The sequence below is a fragment of the Narcine bancroftii genome, chromosome 3, assembly GCF_036971445.1.
Source record: "Narcine bancroftii isolate sNarBan1 chromosome 3, sNarBan1.hap1, whole genome shotgun sequence".
Lineage (NCBI taxonomy): Eukaryota > Metazoa > Chordata > Chondrichthyes > Torpediniformes > Narcinidae > Narcine > Narcine bancroftii.
In genome coordinates this window covers 269,768,215-269,788,367 of record NC_091471.1, presented here as the reverse complement: position 1 = coordinate 269,788,367, position 20,153 = coordinate 269,768,215, and the positions used below count along the sequence as shown (strand labels likewise).

Genomic DNA, 20,153 nt, shown 5'->3' with positions numbered 1-20,153 from the left:
CCTTTCCCAGCTTGCAATAATTAGCAAACATACTCACATTTACTCTGGTTCTCTTCAGGGCTATCATTGAGATTTTCAGTTGTTTTATTTTTCCTTTCACTAATTTTTTTGGTGCCATCAAATATATAGTTCTATTGAATAAGCAAGTTTGGGGGAGGAGTCACGCGATGAAGTAGTGGCCGGACGGTGAACTCCAGCCCTCTCCAGAAAAGTCGGGAAAAACAAGAGAAAACACAAAGGCACAGAAATAAAAGTTACAGAAAAGTGAGTATAAAGGTGGAAAGAAGATGGCGACAAAAAAAGAAAAGTCGAAAGCAACGGTAAGAAGAGAGGAAGAGAAGACAAAGGAGGAAAAAGGTGAAGGCCTTACCTGTCCGAAGAGGCCCGCTGCGGAGAGAGAAACCCGCTCCCTCAGGTCGGTAAATAATGGACTACAAAAATGGCTCGCAGAGCCGAGCAAAAGTGAGCAACCGCGCATGCGCGAAACTTCGCGCATGCGCGATGCGAATGAAAAAAAAAACACCGACGGGAGGGGGGACCAGCTGGGGAGTCGATCTCCACAGCCGGCAACGACAGCTGCAGAACACCTGCAGCAAGAAGAGACCACAGAAGACAATAGAAACAAGAAAGAAGAGGAGGAAAGGGCAACAAAGAAACAACAGATGGTCAACCCAGAGGAAGAAGAAGAGGAAGAGTATGGTGAAATAGAAGAAGAAAAGATAGGCAAGGTAAAGGATATACTTGCTCTTATTAAAGGATACATGGAGTCATTTAAAGAATGGCAAACACAGGAATTTAAGGATTTAAGAAAAAGAATAAACAACACAGAGGAGAAAATAATTAAAATGGAGATGACCTTAACAGAAATGGGAAAAAAAATGGACAAGATGGAAGAGCGGGCAGTAGCAGCAGAAATGGAGGTAGAAGACTTAAAAAAGAAATTGGAGAAATCTAATAAAAAAACTAAAGAGACACAAGAACTACTAGCTCAAAAAATAGATACAATGGAAAACCATAACAGAAGAAATAACATAAAGATAGTGGGCCTTAAGGAAGATGAAGAAGGCAAGAATATGAGGGAGTTTATAAAAGAGTGGATCCCTAAGACCCTAGGATGTCCAGAACTACAGCATGAAATGGAAATAGAAAGGGCACATAGAGTATTGGCCTCTAAACCACAACAAAAACCAAGATCTATTGTAGTAAAATTCCTAAGATATACTACAAGAGAAAAGGTACTGGAGAAGACAATGGAAAAAGTAAGAGAGGGCAACAAACCACTGGAGTATAAAGGGCAAAAAATCTTCATTTATCCAGATATAAGTTTTGAACTCCTAAAGAAGAGAAAAGAGTTCAATACAGCAAAGGCGATTTTATGGAAGAAAGGGTATAAATTTATACTAAAGCATCCAGCGGTATTGAAAATATTTATTCCAGGACAACAAAACAGACTATTCTCGGATCCAGAAGAAGCACGAAAATTTGCAGAACAATTACAAAAATAGACTGAGGGAGGAAGACGGGTAATGAGAGTTAAAATGATCACGACTGATATGTATGTGGGTAAAGACAAAAATAGACTGAGGGATGAAGACGGGTAATGAGAGTAAAAATGATCACGATTGATATGTATGCAGGTAAAGAGGTATAAGAGTGAATAGAGACAATGAGCATACATGAATGTATCTGTACTTAGAGGAAAATATAGATAGTATAGACAAGAATTAATAAGGGAAGGAAATGGAATAGAGAGAATAAGGAGGGAATTAAAAGAGGGACCTTTGTGACATATGAAAAGTGAAATCTTTTCTGGGGGAGGCGGGGTGGGGGGAAATAGCGGTCACTGCAAAATCAGTTGACGCTTGCGAGTGGATTCGCAAATCCAAATGGAGAGGGGAGATGTGGTTGTCCGACAAGGGATAAAGGACAACTCAGGAGGTGAAGGGGAGATTGGGGATAAATAAGATAGAAATAGGAGAATAAGGAAAATGTTAGATGTTGTAGGAATGTTGTCTTATAAAGAGTTGAAAATAAGAAAACAGAAATGGAAAAGGAGGAAAGGTAATGATGGAAAAACGGAAAGAGAAGATAAACAAAATATAAAAGGGCTACGCTGAACTATATGTCTTTAAATATTAATGGAATACATAACCAAATTAAAAGGAAGAAACTACCAAATTTCAATGAATAAATGTATTCCATTAGAAAAAATAACATATTGGTTAAGAAATAATATTGAAATATTCGAACAAGTATAGGAGCCTTACATTAAATACAATAGCGAAAACCTACCGGGGACAAACATTACCTAAGTTGATGGAAGGAGAAGGAAAGAAAAGAATGGACTCAGTAGAATTTCTGGTGTAATTTTGTTGAATGACAACATTGTCTGACTGGCTTAATGCAACCTAGATTGTATACCTAAAATGGATGAGAGGGGGGGGTGGGGGGGTGGTTTGGGAGGAAAGGGGGGGGGGGGGAGAAAAAGTCACTGTATATGTGTGAAAAGAAATAGTGTATATCATGGCTAATGTGATTTATGGTGTGCAAAATAAAAAAAAAAGAATAAGCAAGTTTGGAAACTTGCTCTAAATAAATTCTAATTTTACCACAATATTGGTACTAGCACACAAATGGCAAGTTGATGACATGGCCAAAAGAGAGGGTGGACCACCACCATCATTAAGAAATAGAATATTTGGTCATCAAGGATCACAAATATAACATACATAATCAACTCTGGGATATTTTGATTTTACAAGAAGCTGAAACATCTACTTGGGCTGCAGGCATTACCAGAGATAACATATACAGGCTTGCAAGTTGTAGATTAAGACAAGATCATGCATTAACCAATTTGTCCAACACAAATTAACTGCCTTTTTAATAGTCTATTCCATTTAATAGTCTAACTAAAAATGAGCAGCAATTCAACAGTGAAATCACATTTAGTACAAAATGAAAGGCTGGTTTAAAGTTCAGTTGCTCTAAAATACTCAAATTCAGATCACTACCCACCCATTGCACGGTGATATTCTCTTATCAAACATACTCCCCCCAAAAACTGCAAAGTCTTGCAGCATATCCTTCTATTTTCATAGGGCAACATTCCAATAAACAGTGGATTGGTCCTGACTGCAAGTACCAAAGTGAAAGTGTAGTGTTTTAGAGTAAAATTTAAATATACATTGTAATAACTTGAATTTATATGGCTCCTTTCACTGCGTAAACAAATTAACATTTTAAATGCATAATGCAAACAAACACGGAAGCTAATTTATAAACATGAAAAATTCAACAACCAACTACACGTAAATTTATTTTAGTCATGTTGATTGAAGGATACTTAATGGTCAGGGCAGTGGGATAAACTTGCTTTCTCTAACATAATGTCTTTTAGGAGGATGAGGACAGAGTTCTCAGTCTCAAGATAATGAAAAACTCCTTCAGCACTACACTTAAGTGTAGCTTGAAGTTTGAATGAGCCACAAAAGACACTACCTTCTGACTTGAGTGAGAATGCTAAACGCCAAGCAATTGCAACACCGATATATAATAGCAAATCCTTTAACATGGGCCCCAATTTGACTTTGTGTGAAATGTACTCCAAACTAGTACTTTACTGACCACTTGCCTAAAATTGTTACATTACTCCTGCTTTTGGACAATTTACAAAACAAATGTAAAGTATTATATAACAGCAACATTATGCTGAAATACAATGCTTCTCAACCAAAGTCCAATAGAATTCCGTTGTCTTTCAGAGGTACATAAGAATACATTTAATTTGGCTATTGCATTGAATATAGCTCACTGATAGTCAACCAGATAAACTACTTTAATTAACACAACTGAAGTTTCTAAAAACCCTAAATCAGAGTGCTGTACAAAAGACAGCATTTTCCCAAGTCACTTACAATGTGCAACCTTCCTTTCTGCCAATAACTTAAATATTTTCAAGGACTGTCTGACAGTTTAAAATTAACAGTAGTTCTCATTGGTTTTTCATTAATAAAAGTATTGGAAAATATTGGAAGCCACACACATTTTCTGAGAACCCAAAGTGAAAAGTACTGTATGGTACAAGAGGCAGTTTGTCATCTGAATTTTTTTTTTAAATTGATCAAGTCAGTAACAAAGTGGATCAGCCTTTACCTCGGGGCCTCTGCTTCTCGGCATCATAAATCATTACTACTTCAGAGACCTGAAAGAAAAAAATCAAAATATCAAAAAAACAGCAAGGCTGACATACACAATGAAACAAGAACTCTTTAATCCTGTCTTATACCTCAATCAAACACACATAATTTCCCCTCCTTGAAGCTTTAATGGATTGCATTTTGATAATTCTGAGACTGCAGATGTTAGAATCTGGAGTAAGAAACGGACTGCCAGGAAAACTCAGACCAGGCAGCATCTGTGGAGGCAAAAGGATGGCCGATGTTTCATGTCAAGACTCTGCATCAAGATAAAAGGGCCCCTCCTCCTCCTCACATCTTTACGATAGCTACCTCCCTCCACGCTCTCAATCTTGATGTAGGGTCTCGACCCTAAAAGTAGGCTATTTCTCGACCTCCAGATGCTGCCTAACCCACCAGCATTTTGTTAATCACTGATAACATGGTTTCTTTCAGTAGCTCGTGTATTTTGAGCATGAACTAAATGTACACTTGAAATGAACAAGAAAAAGCTCATCTTTTGGTTCAATCATGTAGCAATAACTACCAACTTTAAAGCATTAAAACTCATCACAATCAAACTCACTCTTTGATTGATGATTTGAAAATTCAGTAATTGCTACATTATTTGATAAAATTCTTTCAGTAAGCCAGACTAGGGTTGAGTGCTAAGGAAAATAAAAAGTGCTCCTGAAGTTAAGCCTCATCATGATGCAAATCCAAATATTAGAAATCATGAGATTTGACAGGTATCACAATTCAAGCATAAATTTACAAAAAATGTCTCCCAAACATCACATTATGGTAATGTATAATATGAGCTCTGAGGATAAATGTTCTTACTGTAGCCCATAATAATTGCTAAGATTGAGAGAGAGCTATGGAAATGAGGTAACATTCTTACAATACGCAAATATAGACATTATGCATTAAACTAGCAAACAAAACACCAAGCACCACAAATTATATTCCCATTGCGACCCCAACTACATTTTAGGTGATCCAAAGAAAATCAGTATTGCTAGTTGTTTTATTTATGTGCAGTTGAATAATGAGTCTCCAGATTCCATTTGATAAAAAAATAGCCTTACTTGTTTGAAGTACTGAAAAAATAACAGCCTTATAAAGGGAAAAATATCTTTTTGTATCTCTGCAGTACATGTGTCAAATAATCAAGGCTCAACAGTGACCACAAAAAAAACATAATTCAGTATACAATGGTCCCCCCTTATAAGCGGTTTTGCTTTCTGCGGATTCAGTTATCTGCTGTCCAAAACTGAACCCACTGCCCCCCTCACCCCTGCATCGGTCCCAACTAATCCCACTGCCCCACAGTCTCCCCACCGCCTTGTATCATCCCCACATTGATCCCACTCTCTCTACACAGCCCTGTGTTGGTCCCCACAATGATTCCACAGCCCCATGTTGGTCCTCACATTTATCCCTACTTACAAATAACAAGTTTACAGGTACACTACAGTATCCCATATAGCTTTGGTAAGTAGATAATATGGTGTTCGCACAATGTCCATATTGCTTAATGCCCAATTTCACAGAATGTATCGTGGCTGTTAAGCAGTGCATACCTTTTATAAGGTTCGGTACTATATGTGGTTTCAGGCATATGCTGGGGGGGTTCTTGGAACACATACCCCACCCCATGGATAAGGGGGGAGGAAACTACTGAACTGCAAATTATCATAAGAACTAACATGACAAATTACTCACCACTCCAAATCTTTTGAAGTAATCCTTGAGCTCTGTTTCACTGCAATTGTGAGGAATGCCACCAACAAATACCTTCTTTGATTTATTGCTGCTCTGGCTTTGTGAACCCTTCTGTAAAAATTATTTACATTATTTATGATATCACAATATTACTGTGGTGTGATCCAAAAATTGCAAATACAGCACCCGGCATGTAAAGTCTCATCTGTGAGCTAAAAATATAAACACATTTTTTGCAAAATTTCATTCTCAATTTGTAATAATAAGGTTGAAAATTTGGTTAATTTAAAAATAGAACAATCAGATTTGATTTTTTTTCCTATTAACCATTATACAGTACATTTAGAGTATGCAAAGATTATCTGCAAATAGCCCAAACCATCTTACTAACACATTGACTGAAGCTAAGAAAGACAATGACAGACTAGAACTCCATAATGCTGGCTACATCAGTAAAAATGGACTGAAACCAGTTTTACAATTCAACAAAACCAATATCCTTTCTTTCTTGCACTCAAAAACGTTTAGGGATTAAGATCACCACAGAATGGATTTCTTCTATACCAATTAAAGCTGCCAGAAGAGAAACATAACATCTGTAATCTCAAATTATCAAATAATATAAATCAGAATTATTTTTAGACAGTGAAAGAGAAGTTTTAGAATATTCCACCAAACAAACAAACAAACCCAACATAGAAAACATTCCACGTCCAATACTTACAGCCCATCCACCACCTTCTTTGGGTTTTGGTTTTTCCTGCTGCATGGAACGAGGTGTACATGGCTTTGGATCAATCTTGAAAAATAAAACAATATTTAAACCCAGAATACAAAAGGCAAATCAGACGGTACACCATTCAATTCAGGTATACAATAAGCTTTGGGAAAGACTGGGCACTGACACCCAAGATTCCTGAAGTAAATACACGTTTTAGTTTATTTACTGGAAAGTAGGTCCATGTTTCAGTGTGTGACCACCATGTTTTATTTAGTATTGTTTGAGGACAAACACTAGGATGAGAGTACCTTCTATGTCCAGGATAGCGGCAGTGGTGCCCAGTGGGGGAGGGGTTTAGGGTTAGGAGTGGCGGTACTCGGGGGGGGGGGGGGGTGGGGGTAGGGTTAGAAGCGGCAGAGCACAAGGGGGATTGGGTTATGAGCTGCAGTGCTCAGGGGGGGTTAGGGCAGCGGTGCTCAGGGCAGGGTGAGAGATGGGATAGGAGCAGCAATGCCTAGGAGGTTAGGGGAGGCAGTGCTGGGGGGGGGGGTTGGGGGTTGGGTTGCGAGTGGTGACAGTGCTTGCTGGGGAAGGGGGATTTAAGTGGTGCCCTGGACTCTAGGAGGGTAACCCAGGTGCAAATACCATGCTCTCCAAAATGTAACCTTTGCATACAAACCCCGGGGAAATTTTTGAGGAAAAAAGGGGATCTTATATGCTGTCAAATACTCTATATACAAAAATGTAGGTACCAGCAAACTTACATGAACAAATCTTGCAAATGCATCCCAATCAATAAACACCACTTATTTGTGTAGTGCATTAATGCTCAGGGCATAACAACAAATTATTAAATAACGTCACAATTCCCTCTTATGATTAGCAACTTCAAAAAAAACTTAAAACAGCCATTATCAATGGGGAACATACTCCCCTCGAGAGCCACAGAAGGTTTTGGCAGGGGTGAGGGCTGAAATCATTTTTTAAATATTTTAATGTAGTAGATAGAAGTACTAAAGAAACCAACTGCTTCACAGGGAAGGGAGCCCATAAACTTTGAGCAAAGTCATAAGGGGGCTTATGCAACACAGAGAAATTTAAACTCCAATTTCACAATATTAAAAACTAAGTAACGTCTGTCTGACAATATTAATTGAAAATGTTATTGAAAATAAATATGTTAAAAATGAAATACAAATTTGGCATCACTTACTCCATCATTTGTGAGTTTCATAGCTCATCTTTTACCTCAGTTCCAATTTTACCATTTCCATATCCCTTAATTTAATAGTACAGTAAAATCCCCATTATCCAGCACATAAAAAAACAGAATAAATAAGTATAAAAATAAATATGAATGAACAAAATGTAAAAAGCTTAAAACTGTAGCAATAAATGTTCTGCAAAACACACGCAACCATTTGGGAGCAAAAATTCAGCCAACAGAATGTACCGCCTGTACTCTGCCTGCAGAAGCTGTTTGAATAAAGTTGTATTTGAATAAAATGGCAGTGCCCAGGCTGAAGACCCAGCCGGTGCCACTTGCCACTGGGGCAACTCTCCTAGTGTCTCCCTCTCCTTGCCTCGCAAGAGTTTCATCTTTATTAGTACATTATTAATATATTAGTGAGCCTTTTTCTGTTAACTTGTGGCATGTTTAGTGCAACACTGTAACAGCACTTGTGTGCCAAGGGTCTGACCGGGATACATGGATGAATGTTAGTGAGTTGTGCCAAGGACTTGACCGGGTCACTTGTGTGGAGGTGAGTCGGCTTGTCGCATGGGGGGGGGGGGGGGGGTTAACAATGATGATAGCATTGTTAACATAGCACCTTGCGCAATGCTAACAGCACAAGTGACCAGTGCTCGAAATTAAATTTTTTAAGTTATGGAAATTACCTGATTAAAAATGAACTTCATATAATAAAAGACTACATTACATTTTGCACTGTGTTTTAAATGGTGTATTCTTAATGCAGGTGTATTAGGTGTTAGAAGAGGGAGTCTCACTCAACTGGAAAATTTGCATAACCAACATTCGTGATCCCCGTAGGTGCCGGGTAATAGGCATTTTACTGTACATAGAGAAAAAAATAACTTCAAAAGACAGAATAGCTTAACGGCTAAATGCCAGAAAAATAAAACTTAACTTTTGGATAGTTAATTCACTGTATGGAAAATTTGAGTTGATATTACAGAATTATTTTAACACGTAACCATGGAAATTTACACTCAATCAAATCAGTTTTTAAATCAACTCACTGTTCTTCCATCAAGATTATGAGGTCTACTAGCTAGTACTGTGCCCACGCAGTTTGGATCCTTGAACTTCACAAACCCAAAACCTCGAGATTGATTTGTCATTTTATCCTTCATTATTACACAATCGACCACCTCTCCATACTGGGAAAAATAATCACGGAGGGTCTCTGTTGAAAATATAAAGTCATAAATTTATTTTCTTTATTTTGCACAGCATAAGCAAGAGTCTTTAATATGTAAATTAGTGCACACAAATTAAACCAATAATTGTGCTTAAAGTTGTTGATTTTACACCCTCGTAATTTGTAAGCCTAATCACAGCAGCACAAAAGTAAAATTTCTGAATAAACAGGCAGCTTTGGAAAAGACCAAGCTGGTCAAATATTGGGGGAGACAAGTCCACAAGAGGGGAAAATAGATCTGCAAGAAGAAAGAAAATTTCATCCACAGTTTTCAATGTTAGTAAACATCGATATATGCATTTAATAGACTCCAAAGTAATCAGCAAGATACAGTTTCAAAAGCAAATCAGTGGAACTCAGTAGGATATGTGGCATCATTGAAAGATTACAGACAAGCAGATCTTTTCATTAATACATTTTCTTCCTCCACACCTTCAACTCAAATGATGTGCTTGTAAATTATACAATGCCCCCATTCTATTTCATTTTAAAACAATTGTGAAAATTATAAAGGTATTTTACCTCACTTTTGAAATAACGAACTATATAAATAACTCACCCATAAAGCCTACCCTTCGAAAATAAAATAAACTTCAATATGTACAAATTAACAGTACAAAAGGAAACACATGCAAAACTTACCCTGTGTAGTGTTCCAGTCAAGACCACCCACAAACAGCTTCCTAAAATACAAGGAATACCAGTATAATCATCTTTCTAAAAATAAATCCTAAACAAGGAACACAGAAATTACACAATGGGCTCCAGAACAAGAATGAAGCAGTTTTGAAATTATATAGACTTTATGATTAGCACCAAGATGAAAGATGACCAAAATTTGAAGTTACCATGAGTTCAACACCAAACATTCACACACTGGGAATAGTCTTCATTTTTCTGTAAATACAACCTAGCACAAGTCTGGTGGGGGGGCTTCACTGGGGGATGGGCAGAACTGACAGGGGGGGGGGCATGGCCTTCACAGGGGGCATCACTGTCGGGTCACTCAATGAGGCATGCACTATGGGGAGGGCATTCCGCACCGCCGGCGAGGGCGAGGGGGGCGGATTCCGCCGGCGAGGGCGAGGGGGGCGGATTCCGCCGGCGAGGGCGAGGGGGGCGGATTCCGCCGGCGAGGGCGAGGGGGGCGGATTCCGCCGGCGAGGGCGAGGGGGGCGGATTCCGCCGGCGAGGGCGAGGGGGGCGGATTCCGCCGGCGAGGGCGAGGGGGGCGGATTCCGCCGGCGAGGGCGAGGGGGGCGGATTCCGCCGGCGAGGGCGAGGGGGGCGGATTCCGCCGGCGAGGGCGAGGGGGGCGGATTCCGCCGGCGAGGGCGAGGGGGGCGGATTCCGCCGGCGAGGGCGAGGGGGGCGGATTCCGCCGGCGAGGGCGAGGGGGGCGGATTCCGCCGGCGAGGGCGAGGGGGGCGGATTCCGCCGGCGAGGGCGAGGGGGGCGGATTCCGCCGGCGAGGGCGAGGGGGGCGGATTCCGCCGGCGAGGGCGAGGGGGCGGATTCCGCCGGCGAGGGCGAGGGGGGCGGATTCCGCCGGCGAGGGGGGCGGATTCCGCCGGCGAGGGGGGGCGGATTCCGCCGGCGAGGGGGGCGGATTCCGCCGGCGAGGGGGGCGGATTCCGCCGGCGAGGGGGGCGGATTCCGCCGGCGAGGGGGGCGGATTCCGCCGGCGAGGGGGGCGGATTCCGCCGGCGAGGGCGGATTCCGCCGGCGAGGGCGAGGGCGGATTCCGCCGGCGAGGGCGAGGGCGGAATCCGCCGGCGAGGGCGAGGGCGGAATCCGCCGGCGAGGGCGGAATCCGCCGGCGAGGGCGAGGGCGGAATCCGCCGGCGAGGGCGGATTCCGCCGGCGAGGGCGAGGGCGGAATCCGCCGGCGAGGGCGGAATCCGCCGGCGAGGGCGAGGGCGGAATCCGCCGGCGAGGGCGAGGGCGGAATCCGCCGGCGAGGGCGAGGGCGGATTCCGCCGGCGAGGGCGAGGGCGGATTCCGCCGGCGAGGGCGAGGGCGGATTCCGCCGGCGAGGGCGAGGGCGGATTCCGCCGGCGAGGGCGAGGGCGGATTCCGCCGGCGAGGGCGAGGGCGGATTCCGCCGGCGAGGGCGAGGGCGGATTCCGCCGGCGAGGGCGAGGGCGGATTCCGCCGGCGAGGGCGAGGGCGGATTCCGCCGGCGAGGGCGAGGGCGGATTCCGCCGGCGAGGGCGAGGGCGGATTCCGCCGGCGAGGGCGAGGGCGGATTCCGCCGGCGAGGGCGAGGGCGGATTCCGCCGGCGAGGGCGGATTCCGCCGGCGAGGGCGGATTCCGCCGGCGAGGGCGAGGGCGGATTCCGCCGGCGAGGGCGGATTCCGCCGGCGAGGGCGAGGGCGGATTCCGCCGGCGAGGGCGAGGGCGGATTCCGCCGGCGAGGGCGAGGGCGGATTCCGCCGGCGAGGGCGAGGGCGGATTCCGCCGGCGAGGGCGAGGGCGGATTCCGCCGGCGAGGGCGAGGGAGGATTCCGCCGGCGAGGACGGCGGTCCGCCGGCGAGGGCGAGGGGGGCGGTCTGCCGGCGAGGGCGTGGGCGGCGGTCCGCCGGCGAGGGCGAGGGGGGCGGTCCGCCGGCGAGGGGGCCGCTCCGCTGATGAGGGGGCGGGTGTCGCGTTCTCAACTGGCAAGGGAGTATGCTATCCACTTGAAGGGGGGAAGGGTGCTCAAGCAAGGGATGGGGGGGGAATTTGCTCGACATGAGGGGTCTGCACCACTTGGCAGAGGTGTGGTGTGCGCGCAACAGTGGTAAGGTAGTAGTGGTGCTGTCCGGGGGGGAGGGGCCTCGCGCTGGAGAGGGGCCGCGCTCGGGGGGTCGGCCGCGCTCTGGGGGGGGGCCGCGCTCGGGAGGGGGGGCCCGCGCTCGGGAGGGGGGGGGCCCGCGCTCGGGAGGGGGGGGGCCCGCGCTCGGGAGGGGGGGGCCCGCGCTCGGGAGGGGGGGGCCCGCGCTCGGGAGGGGGGGGGGCCCGCGCTCGGGAGGGGGGGGCCCGCGCTCGGGAGGGGGGGGGCCCGCGCTCGGGAGGGGGGGCCCGCGCTCGGGAGGGGGGGCCCGCGCTCGGGAGGGGGGGGCCGCGCTCGGGAGGGGGGGGGCCCGCGCTCGGGAGGGGGGGGGCCCGCGCTCGGGAAGGGGGGGGGCCCCGCGCTCGGGAGGGGGGGCCCGCGCTCGGGAGGGGGGGGCCCGCGCTCGGGAGGGGGGGGGCCCGCGCTCGGGAGGGGGGGGGCCCGCGCTCGGGAGGGGGGGCCCGCGCTCGGGAGGGGGGGCCCGCGCTCGGGAGGGGGGGGGCCCGCGCTCGGGAGGGGGGGGGCCCGCGCTCGGGAGGGGGGGGGCCCGCGCTCGGGAGGGGGGGGCCCGCGCTCGGGAGGGGGGGGGCCCGCGCTCGGGAGGGGGGGGCCCGCGCTCGGGAGGGGGGGGGCCCGCGCTCGGGAGGGGGGGCCCGCGCTCGGGAGGGGGGCCGCGCTCGGGAGGGGGGGGGCCCGCGCTCGGGAGGGGGGGGGCCCGCGCTCGGGAGGGGGGGGCCCGCGCTCGGGGGGGGGGGCCCGCGCTCGGGAGGGGGGGGGCCGCGCTCGGGAGGGGGGGGGCCCGCGCTCGGGAGGGGGGGGCCGCGCTCGGGAGGGGGGGGCCCGCGCTCGGGAGGGGGGGGGCCCGCGCTCGGGAGGGGGGGGGGGGCCGCGCTCGGGAGGGGGGGGCCGCGCTCGGGAGGGGGGGGCCGCGCTCGTGAGGGGGGGGCCGCGCTCGGGAGGGGGCGGCCGCGCTCGGGAGGGGGGGGCCGCGCTCGGGAGGGGGGGGCCGCGCTCGGGAGGGGGGGGGCCGCGCTCGGGAGGGGGGGGCCGCGCTCGGGAGGGGGGGGGCCGCGCTCGGGAGGGGGGGGGGCCGCGCTCGGGAGGGGGGGGGCCGCGCTCGGGAGGGGGGGGCCGCGCTCGGGAGGGGGGGGCCGCGCTCGGGAGGGGGGGGCCGCGCTCGGGAGGGGGGGGCCGCGCTCGGGAGGGGTGGCCGCGCTCGGGAGGGGGGGGCCGCGCTCGGGAGGGGGGGGCCGCGCTCGGGAGGGGGGGGCCACGCTCGGGAGGGGGGGCCACGCTCGGGAGGGGGGGCCGCGCTCGGGAGGGGGGGCCGCGCTCGGGAGGGGGGGCCGCGCTCGGGAGGGGGGGGCCGCGCTCGGGAGGGGGGGCCGCGCTCGGGAGGGGGGGCCGCGCTCGGGAGGGGGGGCCGCGCTCGGGAGGGGGGGACGCGCTCGGGAGGGGGGGACGCGCTCGGGAGGGGGGGACGCGCTCGGGAGGGGGGGACGCGCTCGGGAGGGGGGGCCACGCTCGGGAGGGGGGGGCCCACGCTCGAGGGCGGGCGCCACGGTGCGGGCCGCGGGAGGGGAGGGCGCCACGGGGCGGGCCGCGGGAGGGGAGGGCGCCACGGGGCGGGCCGCGGGAGGGGAGGGCGCCACGGGGCGGGCCGCGGGAGGGGAGGGCGCCACGGGGCGGGGCCGCGGGAGGGGAGGGCGCCACGGGGGGGGGAGGGCGCCACGGGGCGGGCTGCGTGAGGGGAGGGCGCCACGGGGCGGGCCGCAGGAGGGGAGGGCGCCACGGGGCGGGCCGCGGGAGGGGAGGGCGCCACGGGGCGGGCCGCGGGAGGGGAGGGCGCCACGGGGCGGGCCGCGGGAGGGGAGGGCGCCACGGGGCGGGCCGCGGGAGGGGAGGGCGCCACGGGGCGGGCCGCGGGAGGGGAGGGCGCCACGGGGCGGGCCGCGGGAGGGGAGGGCGCCACGGGGCGGGCCGCGGGAGGGGAGGGCGCCACGGGGCGGGCCGCGGGAGGGGGAGGGCGCCACGGGGCGGGCCGCGGGAGAGGAGGGCGCCACGGGGCGGGCCGCGGGAGGGGGAGGGCGCCACGGGGCGGGCCGCGGGAGGGGAGGGCGCCACGGGGCGGGCCGCGGGAGGGGAGGGCGCCACGGGGCGGGCCGCGGGAGGGGAGGGCGCCACGGGGCGGGCCGCGGGAGGGGAGGGCGCCACGGGGCGGGCCGCGGGAGGGGAGGGCGCCACGGGGCGGGCCGCGGGAGGGGAGGGCGCCACGGGGCGGGCCGCGGGAGGGGAGGGCGCCACGGGGCGGGCCGCGGGAGGGGAGGGCGCCACGGGGCGGGCCGCGGGAGGGGAGGGCGCCACGGGGCGGGCCGCGGGAGAGGAGGGCGCCACGGGGCGGGCCGCGGGAGGGGAGGGCGCCACGGGGCGGGCCGCGGGAGGGGAGGGCGCCACGGGGCGGGCCGCGGGAGGGGAGGGCGCCACGGGGCGGGCCGCGGGAGGGGAGGGCGCCACGGGGCGGGCCGCGGGAGGGGAGGGCGCCACGGGGCGGGCCGCGGGAGGGGAGGGCGCCACGGGACGGGCCGCGGGAGGGGAGGGCGCCACGGGGCGGGCCGCGGGAGGGGAGGGCGCCACGGGGCGGGCCGCGGGAGGGGAGGGCGCCACGGGGCGGGCCGCGGGAGGGGAGGGCGCCACGGGGCGGGCCGCGGGAGGGGAGGGCGCCACGGGGCGGGCCGCGGGAGGGGAGGGCGCCACGGGGCGGGCCGCGGGAGGGGAGGGCGCCACGGGGCGGGCCGCGGGAGGGGAGGGCGCCACGGGGCGGGCCGCGGGAGGCCAGTGGCGGGCCGCGGGAGGGTCTGCGGGAGTCAGGGCGCCAGGGACGGGCCGTGGGAGGTGGGACGCCAGGGGCGGGCCACTGGAAGGGGGGGTGTTGACATGGAAGGCCACTGGAAGGGGGGATGTTGCCATGGAAGGCCACTGGAAGGGGGGATGTTGCCATGGAAGGCCACTGGAAGGGGGGCGGGGGGGGTGCCATGGCAGGCCATTGGAAGGGGGGGTGGCCAGGACACTGAAAGGGGGTGGGGGGGGCAGGGCAGGCCACTGGAAGGGGGGGTGCACAGGGTCAGGCCACTGGAAATAGGGGCGGGTCCAAGGGCAGGCCACTGGAAGGGGGGAGCATGGCAGGCCACTGGAAGGGGGGGGGTGCAGGGCAGGCCACTGGAAGGGGGGGGGGGGGGTGTAGGGCAGGCCACTGGAAGGGGTGGGGGTGCAGGGCAGGCCACTGGAGGGGGTGGGGGTGCAGGGCAGGCCACTGGAAGGGGGGGTGCAGGGCAGGCCACTGGAAGGGGGGGGGGTGCAGGGCAGGCCACTGGAAGGGGGGTGCATGGCAGGCCACCGGAACGGGGGGGGGGTGCATGGCAGACCACTGGAAGGGGAGGGGCACAGTGTCAGGCCACTGGAAATAGGGGTGGGGGCCAAGGGCAGGCCACTGGAAGGGGGGAAGCACGGCAGGCCACTGGAAGGAAGGGGGGGGGGTGCAGGGCAGGCCACTGGAAGGGGGGGTGCGGTGCAGGGCAGGCCACTGTAAGGGGGAGGGTGCAGGGCAGGCCTCTGGAAGGGGGGGGGGTGCAGGGCAGGCCACTGGAAGGGGGAGGGGGTGCAGGGCAGGCCACTGGAAGGGGGGAGGCACCTGGGCGGGCCACAGGAGGGGGGGTGGCACCACGGGGCGGGCCACAGGAGGGGGGTGGCACCACGGGGCGGGCCACAGGAGGGGGGTGGCACCACGGGGCGGGCCACAGGAGGGGGGTGGCACCACGGGGCGGGCCACTGGAGGGGGGTGGCACCACGGGGCGGGCCACTGGAGGGGGGTGGCACCACGGGGCGGGCCACTGGAGGGGGGTGGCACCACGGGGCGGGCCACTGGAGGGGGTGGCACCACGGGGCGGGCCACTGGAGGGGGGTGGCACCACGGGGCGGGCCACTGGAGGGGGTGGCACCAAGGGGCGGGCCACTGGAGGGGGTGGCACTACGGGGCGGGCCACTGGAGGGGGTGGCACCACGGGGCGGGCCACTGGAGGGGGTGGCACCACGGGGCGGGCCACTGGAGGGGGTGGCAGCACGGGGCGGGCCACTGGAGGGGGGTGGCAGCACGGGGCGGGCCACTGGAGGGGGTGGCAGCACGGGGCGGGCCACTGGAGGGGGTGGCAGCACGGGGCGGGCCACTGGAGGGGGTGGCAGCACGGGGCGGGCCACTGGAGGGGGTGGCAGCATGGGGAGGGCCACTGGAGGGGGTGGCACCACGGGGCGGGCCACTGGAGGGGGTGGCACCACGGGGCGGGCCACTGGAGGGGGTGGCACCACGGGGCGGGCCACTGGAGGGGGTGGCACCACGGGGCGGGCCACTGGAGGGGGTGGCACCACGGGGCGGGCCACTGGAGGGGGTGGCACCACGGGGCGGGCCACTGGAGGGGGTGGCACCACGGGGCGGGCCACTGGAGGGGGTGGCACCACGGGGCGGGCCACTGGAGGGGGTGGCACCACGGGGCGGGCCAATGGAGGGGGATGGCACCACGGGGCGGGCCACTGGAGGGGGATGGCACCACGGGGCGGGCCAGTGGAGGGGGGGGGCGAACCACGCGGCGGGCCACTGGAGGGGGATGGCACCACGGGGCGGGCCACTGGAGGGGGGCGGCACCACGGGGCGGGCCACTGGAGGGGGATGGCACCACGGGGCGGGCCACTGGAGGGGGATGGCACCACGGGGCGGGCCACTGGAGGGGGATGGCACCACGGGGCGGGCCACTGGAGGGGGGCGAACCACGGGGCGGGCCACTGGAGGGGGGGCGAACCACGGGGCGGGCCACTGGAGGGGGGGGGCGAACCACGGGGCGGGCCACTGGAGGGGGGCGAACCACGGGGCGGGCCACTGGAGGGGGGCGAACCACGGGGCGGGCCACTGGAGGGGGGCGAACCACGGGGCGGGCCACTGGAGGGGGGCGAACCACGGGGCGGGCCACTGGAGGGGGGCGAACCACGGGGCGGGCCACTGGAGGGGGGCGAACCACGGGGCGGGCCACTGGAGGGGGGCGAACCACGGGGCGGGGCACCACGGGGCGGGCCACTGGAGCGGGGCACCACGGGGCGGGCCACTGGAGCGGGGCACCACGGGGCGGGCCACTGGAGCGGGGCACCACGGGGCGGGCCACTGGAGCGGGGCACCACGGGGCGGGCCACTGGAGCGGGGCACCACGGGGCGGGCCACTGGAGCGGGGCACCACGGGGCGGGCCACTGGAGCGGGGCACCACGGGGCGGGCCACTGGAGCGGGGCACCACGGGGCGGGCCACTGGAGCGGGGCACCACGGGGCGGGCCACTGGAGCGGGGCACCACGGGGCGGGCCACTGGAGCGGGGCACCACGGGGCGGGCCACTGGAGCGGGGCACCACGGGGCGGGCCACTGGAGCGGGGCAGGCCACTGGAGCGGGGCACCACGGGGCGGGCCACTGGAGCGGGGCACCACGGGGCGGGCCACTGGAGCGGGGCACCACGGGGCGGGCCACTGGAGCGGGGCACCACGGGGCGGGCCACTGGAGCGGGGCACCACGGGGCGGGCCACTGGAGCGGGGCACCACGGGGCGGGCCACTGGAGGGGGGCACCACGGGGCGGGCCACTGGAGGGGGGCACCACGGGGCGGGCCACTGGAGGGGGCACCACGGGGCGGGCCACTGGAGGGGGCACCACGGGGCGGGCCACTGGAGGGGGCACCACGGGGCGGGCCACTGGAGGGGGCACCACGGGGCGGGCCACTGGAGGGGGCACCACGGGGCGGGCCACTGGAGGGGGCACCACGGGGCGGGCCACTGGAGGGGGCACCACGGGGCGGGCCACTGGAGGGGGGCACCACGGGGCGGGCCACTGGAGGGGGGCACCACGGGGCGGGCCACTGGAGGGGGCACCACGGGGCGGCCCCACGGGCGGCCCACTGGAGGGGGGCACCACGGGGCGGGCCACTGGCGGGGGGGGGGGCCACTGGCGGGGGGGGGGGCACCACGGGGCGGGCCACTGGAGGGGGGGTGTCACTGGGTGAGTGGTGAGAAGAATGGCGAGGCCACGCGGTTGATCAAGGAAGGGCCCTGGTTGCCAGGAGATCGACGATCCGCGCCTTGACCTTCGGACGCCGCCATTACCGCTCCCTCGGCCCTTCCCCAGCCCGTGATTCCCGCAGCCCGGCCGGCTCCAAACCCTCCCCCCGAGGTGGAGGCCGCGCTCCCAACGGCCGGCCATCGAACGCTGCAAGGAGGAACGGCCCCCAACGCGAGCGCAGGCCCAGCGGCCCAGTCTCTCCTCCCCCCTCCCCAACCACCCCCCATGGCCTTACCCGATTTCGTCGCCGCCCTGGTTGTTCATGGCGGCCGGCGTGGCGGGCGGGGAGGTCCCCAGGTTTGTCGGCGTGAGGGCGGCGGGCGGATCCTGGGGTGGGTCACCCGTGTTTCCTGTCCTCCCCTCCGGTCGCGCTGAGCGGCTGGAGGTCACGGTGTGGACGGGATGGCGGCTCGACTCGGCCTGGCTGTCCGTCCGCGCGTGCGCTGCTCCGACACAGGGCGACAGCCAACGGACGCCGGGACTGCGCAACAACCGCAGCGCTACGGGGCTTCCCGCACCACACGTCAGCGTTGCCCGGCAACCCAGCATCCGGGCCCTGCCGGGTGGCGCGATCCCGCTGGACCCCAAGGGGTTGCCGGGAGATGTAGTCTCCTTTGGTCGCCTGGTCGGTGGAGGCCAATGCCCAACGTGGGAGACCATTGCAAAAGGAGGTCATGGTCATAGGTTACCCTATTAACAACGCCTGAAGTTATATCTTCTTGTCCTCAACTCTCTCACCATGGGAAACAACAAGCCTTTCAACATTAAAAATATTTCAATGAGGTTTCCTCATTCTAAATTCAAACAAGTGTTGGCGAAGAGTTGTCAAATATTCCTCGTATTCCCAGAATCATACTTGTGAACTTCTTCTGAACCTTCTCCTAATGTCAGCATCCTGTAGTGGCAAGCAAACTAACATGGCGAGTACGGAATACCTGCACACACTAATGGCCTTCACTGGCCACAAGCCCACATGGCAGCCAATCAAAGGCCAGCTCACTGTTAACGCCACATCCACTGGCAGCAGTGGGAATACCAGGCCCAGTGGCGGGAAGCTGGGTCTATAAAAGCAGAGCTGGAAATCGATAAATCAGTCTTGTCTTCACATAATACACCTGTGAGTGTTGTTCTTCTCTCACTCTGCAGTAGTGCCTCACTACATTGGTGATCCACCAACTGGTCCAAACAGAATTTGGACCCAAAGATGACCGACCCATTGGTACTCCACACAGTTTAACTAAAACAGCCAACGTTCTGGACATCGCAACCACTGGTGTGGTTCGAATAGGCAGAAGCTCAATTTCAACTGTAGCACATCTCCACTGATTCCACAAAGTACTACTACGTGGTGAGCTTGCTAGCCCAGGACATTGCAGCAAGGGGCATTGATTTCCTACAGCAGCCTCCAGAACAGGGTAAGTATGAGGCCCTAAAAGAGCTATTAACCTGAACTTTCAGGCTTTCAAGGTGCAAGCACGCCACCCATTTGCTGCACATGGATGGCCTGGGAGACAGGGCCTCATCCGTCAAGATTAGAACCATAACCATTATCATTCTATTATGTAGTTTCTATAAACAATGAGAAAAAGACCAACAACATTATGCTGAACAAATGGGATAGATTGGTCAATTAAAATCAAAACTCCTCTAGCCTTGGCCATAAAAAATATGTGAAAGTGCTGCACCCCCCCACCCCAGCATCGAAAAAGATGCGGCATCTTTCAAATGTATATGTGTTTCTTGTAAAAATATAATAAGCTTTAAAGTTTTTAATGTGCAAAAATATTTTATTATGTTTGCCCAGGTGATTCAACCCATGAACATTCCAACTCACTACATTAATGACTTTATGTATATCAACTAAATTAAAAGCAGGATTACTTGAAAAGAAAATACATTAAAAAATTCCAATAAACTTCATTGGACTGGAAAAGCACGACAAGAGAAAGAATATAAACAACCCTGAATCACAATAGCAACTTCGAAAAAGGATCCTAAACCAAATCCTCCCTCTCCCCCCCCCAAATTATCCTGAGATAGCAAGCTAAATCCTAAAATATCAATCCCCCCCCCCCAAATTATCCATGAAGACAACACTTTATCTGAATGTAAGCATCATTAAA

At 56.6% G+C, this 20,153-nt stretch overlaps 1 protein-coding gene across 4 annotated transcripts in view; it reads right to left on the bottom strand.

Annotated features, from left to right (window-relative positions):
• dazap1 (DAZ associated protein 1) overlaps positions 1 to 18,534 on the bottom strand; it is a 29,830-nt gene extending 11,296 nt beyond the window's left edge. For 2 of the 4 annotated variants that reach the window (XM_069928095.1, XM_069928097.1), the window contains exons 1-6: positions 18,266 to 18,534; positions 9,714 to 9,754; positions 8,890 to 9,056; positions 6,631 to 6,705; positions 5,907 to 6,017; positions 4,156 to 4,204 (exon numbers count right to left, since the gene is read on the bottom strand). In XM_069928095.1, coding sequence (XP_069784196.1) covers positions 4,156 to 4,204; positions 5,907 to 6,017; positions 6,631 to 6,705; positions 8,890 to 9,056; positions 9,714 to 9,754; positions 18,266 to 18,294 — 472 coding nt within the window. In that variant the 5' untranslated portion in view covers positions 18,295 to 18,534. The remainder of the gene's footprint in view (positions 1 to 4,155; positions 4,205 to 5,906; positions 6,018 to 6,630; positions 6,706 to 8,889; positions 9,057 to 9,713; positions 9,755 to 18,265) is intronic. The other 2 variants (XM_069928098.1, XM_069928096.1) reach the window with 2 other exon arrangements.
• Between the last annotated feature and the right edge of the window lie 1,619 nt (positions 18,535 to 20,153).